Source organism: Glycine max, chromosome 13 (assembly GCF_000004515.6).
Source record: "Glycine max cultivar Williams 82 chromosome 13, Glycine_max_v4.0, whole genome shotgun sequence".
NCBI lineage: Eukaryota > Viridiplantae > Streptophyta > Magnoliopsida > Fabales > Fabaceae > Glycine > Glycine max.
Window position 1 is genome coordinate 18,104,618 of NC_038249.2, and position 5,992 is coordinate 18,110,609.

Genomic DNA, 5,992 nt, shown 5'->3' on the forward strand with positions numbered 1-5,992 from the left:
AATATAAATAGATGGATCCTACATATATAGAGAGAGAATCAATTTTATCTAATGAAAAAGCCAATAATTGTTTTTTCTTTTCAAAATATTTTACTGAATTTAAAATTGAATTCAGAATCCCAAAAAATTATCTAGATGCACAAAGTTACTTTCCTTTAGCTAGATCATGCCTAAAAGATAGGAGACATAGCCACAAGCATTCAAGTATGAAAGTGTAATTTATTTGGCGTCTAGGTCAAGTGTTAGATTATATATCTTCGATCTCATTTAATTGAATCGCAATATTCCAAGAATGGTTTTTTCGTAATCAACACAACCATTATAGTAAGATCATCTGTGTGCATCCTAGGGTTACATCAGTAACATTGATGTGGCTTAATTTGGGATAAAGGCAAAGTGTTTAATTCTTGTGACCCTAATGAGATCAATCGGCATTTGGACATGGACTTGATCAATGACCTAACATTCATGATCAAAACACAACTTGGTCGATATATGATCGGAAGAGGTACGCAACCAATTAGCCTCAAGCGCGATAGCACAAAGAAACTAAAAGAAAAATATAACTCAATCGGCATATAACTTGAGGGGTATACAACCCCTTAACCTCAAGCGCGAGAACACAAAAAGGCTAAAAGAAAATTATAACTTAGTCGATATATGATTGAGATGGGTACAATTACTATTAGCTGTATTTTGATCATTGTGAGCATATATAATTTTCTTATTAAAAATAAATTTAAATATTGAATATCTTCTCAATTCATATTTAATTAATAATATTTTTAATTTGTACCTTTTAAACTTTAAATAAAGATGTTTATATATTTAGGAAAAAAGAGAAAAATAAAAGGGAAGAAAGATAACATGATAGTGATGGGATCAAAGAAAAAGATAGGTATAATGATTTGAAGTGTGATTTGTTATATTGTGAGATATCCATCCATTTCAAGACTCAACTGGCGATTTGTTATTCTTTATTTTATATCTACAACTTAGTTTTCAGTTTGATTTCTTATTTTTTAAAAACCTTCATTTTGGTTCGTTAAAGTTTTTCCGTTACACTAAATTAGTATTTATGTTAGTTTATCATACCTAACTCAATCAATTTAATATTTTACATAGAGGTCTAACAAATTTTGATTATTTTATCATATCCTATTCTGTAAATTTTGTGGATAATTATCTAGACCCAGATCCATTTCCATTGAACCAGTATCTATCATATCCATTATAGATATTTTTTGTGAGTACTTATTGAATAAATATGATTGGTATTAAGTAGAATTCAACACCAACCTAATTGGGACAAATTTGATTGGCCTTTTAGGCTGTGTTTGTTTATGATGAAAGAAAAAAAAGTGTGTTTGTTTATGATGAAAGAAAAAAAAAAGAGTGATTATTTGGTAGTAACGAAAGATATAAATCAAGACGAAAGAAGTTAATGTAATGGGTAATAAAATAAAATATAAATATAACATTTGTAAAATTCCAATTCTATTTATGTGTTGGCCTATTTGTCATTGCATGAGTAAAAAAAAATAAGTGCACAAAATATCCTGTAAATTTCAACATATTCGAATCTCCACACTCATTCTATTTAGGTATGATAGTAGTGATTTTTCATGCGTATTTGAATATGGAAGGAAGCATATTCGAATATGGCAGTAGTGATTTTGCAACCATAATAGAATATGGATGCAACATATTAGAATTTTTTTAAAAAAAAATACCTCTCTCATGTGCATTTTTACGAGAAGAGGGTAATTTTGAAAAAAAAAATGTATATGTTTCCTTTGTTTGCAAATCGCCACACTTTTGTGAATAAAATTTTTGATGTCAACCCACCTTTGTGAATAAAATTTTATGGGACGGTAGAAACTTTCACTATCTCTCATTTTGTTTGCAAAAGAGACTTTCTCCGCTCTTTTTTCATAATCTTAATCTTTTGATAGTCCAAAAAGAAATAATAATCTATAATTATTATAAAGCGAATAACTACCACATTTTGTGTTATCTTTCATCTAAACATTTTTATCCTTAATTTTTATAAATTACTACAACATTTTATTTTAACTTTCAATAACAATTATATCTTTTAAAATAGGTTGTATTCAATTACACATATAAGTAATTTCTAAGTTCAGACACGTAATGCATTGTTTGCACACTGGTAATAACAAAAAAATACACCAATGAAATCTAATTTAGCATTGATTAGACAATGTGAGTAAATTATTGTATATTTTTTGGTACTTGAGTTTGATTTCTACCAATAAACAAATAATATACTAAATATAAAAAATAAAGGTATATATATAAAAAAAAAATCAAGATTAAAATGAAAACAAACTGCAACTAAATTCCCCAAATAAAGATCACTGACTGTTTTAAAAATAAGATTAGAATATTTCAACTACATAAAAAGTAATTTAGTCCGTTATATAAAAAGCTTACAAACATAATTTTAATACGCATCTACCATCAAATAATAACTGTACTATCTTTCGTAATTTTTTTTATAATTCTAGGTGAAGCTGGATGCAAGGCTATTGAATAACTTTTGAAGGCCATGATTGTCTTTTTATTTTTCGTTTGATGATCATCATTGGACATTGATGCAACATAATATACTAGTATAGTATTTTTTGGTAGGTAAATAAATATATTTTGTTTTGATAAATAATTTAATTAAACATCCGCTTAATAAATGATTATTATATAATTATAATTTAATGACTATTATCATGTGAAAATTTATAAGATAAATTTTAAGAATATAAAACTATAAGATTTATAAATTATTTCCCTAAATTCTGATAAAATCTTTCAAACAATTTTCTAGGTAAACACAGAAATGAAGAAGTAAAACCACCCAGTGATTCAAAAGTCTAAATTTCAGCTTTAGTTTAAGTTTCAAATTTTAATGAAAGACACTCCATTTCATGTCAACCCATAATGCAAATAGTCAAACATGACAATTTTTTTTAAAAAGAAAACATAGTTGCAGGAGTTCTGTCCTGCTCGACAACAAGCAGAGGAGTACCCCTTTTATTTTCAGAATTGAAGACACAAACAAAAAGAAAAGTCGCACAATGACTGAATAATCAAGAGTTAGAACTCCAAACAGAAGCCGAAAGCAAACGCCGTGATTTCCAACCCAACACCAACCTATTATTCTCCAACTCCTCCACCCTATATCCATCGTTAAACAAACCCAACAAAAGGTTCGCTTGGCAATGATTAGCGAAGCTCAGGGGAACTCCCCTGAAACCCGCCGCACCCAACCACTCCCCCCACGACACTTTCTCCTCCTCAGTACCACTCCCATACATCCGGGCCACCGAGCCCGTTATTCTCGGGCCCAAAAACACTTTCTCCACCAAAGCTCGGGCCCATGTCTGCATGGGAAACCCAACCTCAAGCGAGTCGAACACCGCCGAATAGTGGTGCAGCGAGTCCATAAAAAAGCCCACAAAGCCCGAATCCGCAGCAACACAGCCCATTTCCTCCTCCACAAGCACCACCAGCCTCGAGTTCAACTCTTTCGCGCCTCTTAAAAACGAACCAACCGAACCTGAGGCTCGGAAGTTGAGGTGCGGCAAATGCAGCATGCAGTTGAACACCAAAGCTTCTCCCCGAACCAGCTTTAGATTAGAAGGGCGAAACGTTTCGTCGGGGTCCAGCCGAGAGTGGTGAAAGGAGAAGGGTTGCCCCACAGAGGCCGCGAAAGCCGTTAGCCTCCTTCCAGTTTCTTGGACGGAGGCTGTAGATCTCTGTCCAGAGGCAGAGGAGGAATTTCCTCCTCCACCGCCGCCTCTGGACAATGCGGTGATGCGGAGGTGTGGGCCTGGTGGGCCTGCTGAGGAAAGAGCTTGAATTAATGAGGCCCATTGGGCCCCTTCGGTTATGTCATAGTCGATTATGTGGACTCTTTTTTCATGGGCCACGGCTTCTAAGATGGCTTGGTTTGCGGTGAAGTGTGCGAACTTGATGTATGGGGACATGTCTTGGAGGAGTTGGAACGCGGTGAGGGTGTCGATGGGGGGTGTGTGCGCACTTGCGGTGCCGTTTAGCAGGGAATGGAGGGCGTGGCTAAAGTGCGCCGCGAGACGTTCGATGTTGGTACCCTGGGTGGGGGACACCAACTCGTTGAGCCGAACCAATATCGCTCGAGCCAGGTCGTGGCTCTCTGTGCCGGAGCTGAGGGCCTCCGCCGCCGCCATGAGGAGGTGCAGCAGGCGGAGGCCCCTCTCGTCGCCGCCGGTGGAGTCTGATTCTGATTCTTCGGCGGCGCTTTGATCTGATTCTTCTGGGGTCAAAACGTCGTCGTTGTTGTCGATCATGACGGAGTCAATTAGGGTTTGGAAGTCATTTTCGCATGCGTTGAGGGATTCCCAGTCGATAAGAGGGGACCAGAGGTTGTTGTTGTTCTTGTTGCAGTCTTCGTGGGAGGAAAGGGTGGTTGTGATGCTGTGATCGGAGAAGTCGAGGAAATCAGGGTCGTCCATGATGAGCATGTCCATCACGAGAAAGAGAAAAAGTGTAGTACTACTGATACTGACTTAGCTGTGTCGTACAATTCTTTAGTGGGAGATTTATAATTATAGGCATGGTTGAGTTCAGAAAGCGTCGGAAGTCGGAACAAGAGTTAATCTTTTATTAACACAATTATTTTTATTAACACCTTTTGTATTTAAAGATCAAATGATTGCTGAATGCTGATATCGCATATAACTTTTTATTTACATTCATGTGACATGAGATTAGTTTTCCCGAAGTCTCTAATTTAAGTTTTGAGTATATATTCGAAGGAAGAGAATTTTATTATTTATAATAGTTTTATTCAACTTAAATATAATATTTTTAAAGATAGTTAAAGCTTAGATCAACGAAAGTATATAATTTTTTTTATTTGAGAGATATCTGAGTATTTCACTGTTCGAGTGAGATATCACCCTTACGAGCTGACAAAACCTTTTTTTTTTTTTAATTTTAAACGCAATTACTTACCCAGAAAGTGAAAGAGAGATATCAAGTAAGAATTTTTCAAGTATAAATGTAAAAATTGTAAATTTAAGCAATATACTCATATCATCATGAATGATCAAAATTAAAAATTATGCTTAACCACAAAATCAATTTAAATAAAATAATATGCATTTTTTATGTTAGTCATGATCATTTAAATATAATTTAATATTCTATATTTATTGTTTCCATTTTTCATTAGAAATAGAAGTACTTTCTTTTGATATATTTTTTTCTGTATATAATTGAACTAAGATTTTATTTTCAAATTCTCAATTTTTTAAGTATCAAAATTATAATAAACTTTAAATGACTAATTTTATTAATGTGTTATTTTGTGGGAGAGGAGGAGGAAAGGGTGCAAGAGTTTTTGTTGAGATAGAAATGAGAGATGAGGAAAATTCAAGAACGGGAAATCATAATTTGGAGGGAAAGACTAAGGTTAAGTTGACCAACGAAAATTCTTAGTCACAACGTGAGGGGATTAGGAGGAAAGGTAAAACTGAGAAGTATGAGAGAGTTGATGATAAAGGAGAAGGTACAATTTATCTATCTACAAGAAACTAAATTTGAGGAGGTGTCTACATCCTTATGTTATTTGTTGGTGGGGAATTATGAAGTAGAATGGCGAGCAGGTTTAGCAAGCAATGCAACTGGTGGGATACTTTGTCTATGGAAAAAAGATATGTGTGGTTGATAAAATTATTCGTATTCAACAGAATTTTCTCTGGGGGTGAGGAGGATTGGGGAAAGGTTGCTTGGGTGAGTTGGGATGATGTATGTTTACCAAAAGATAAAGGAAGCCTTGAAGTTAAGCATATTAAGGCTTTTAATCATGCTCTTCTTGGCAAATGGAGGTGGAGAGTGCAAAATAATTGTAAAGGGCTATGGGTTAAAGTTTTGCCATCTAAGTATAGATGGGCTTCTAATTTGGTGTTTAATACATCAACTAAGGAAGAAT

General features: G+C 34.4%; 1 protein-coding gene across 1 annotated transcript; it reads right to left on the reverse strand.

The window, feature by feature from the left end:
* Nucleotides 1-2,941: 2,941 nt before the first annotated feature.
* Nucleotides 2,942-4,787, reverse strand: LOC100816317 (protein NODULATION SIGNALING PATHWAY 2). The gene has a single exon (XM_003543744.5). It carries the CDS (start codon nt 4,524-4,526, stop codon nt 3,108-3,110), a length of 1,419 nt encoding a protein of 472 aa, XP_003543792.1. The 5' UTR covers nt 4,527-4,787; the 3' UTR covers nt 2,942-3,107.
* Between the last annotated feature and the right edge of the window lie 1,205 nt (nt 4,788-5,992).

What these genes read in the sequence shown, in the direction of transcription:
- LOC100816317 (XM_003543744.5), bottom strand. Translation starts at nt 4,526, where the DNA reads ATGGACATGCTCATCATGGACGACCCTGATTTCCTCGACTTCTCCGAT.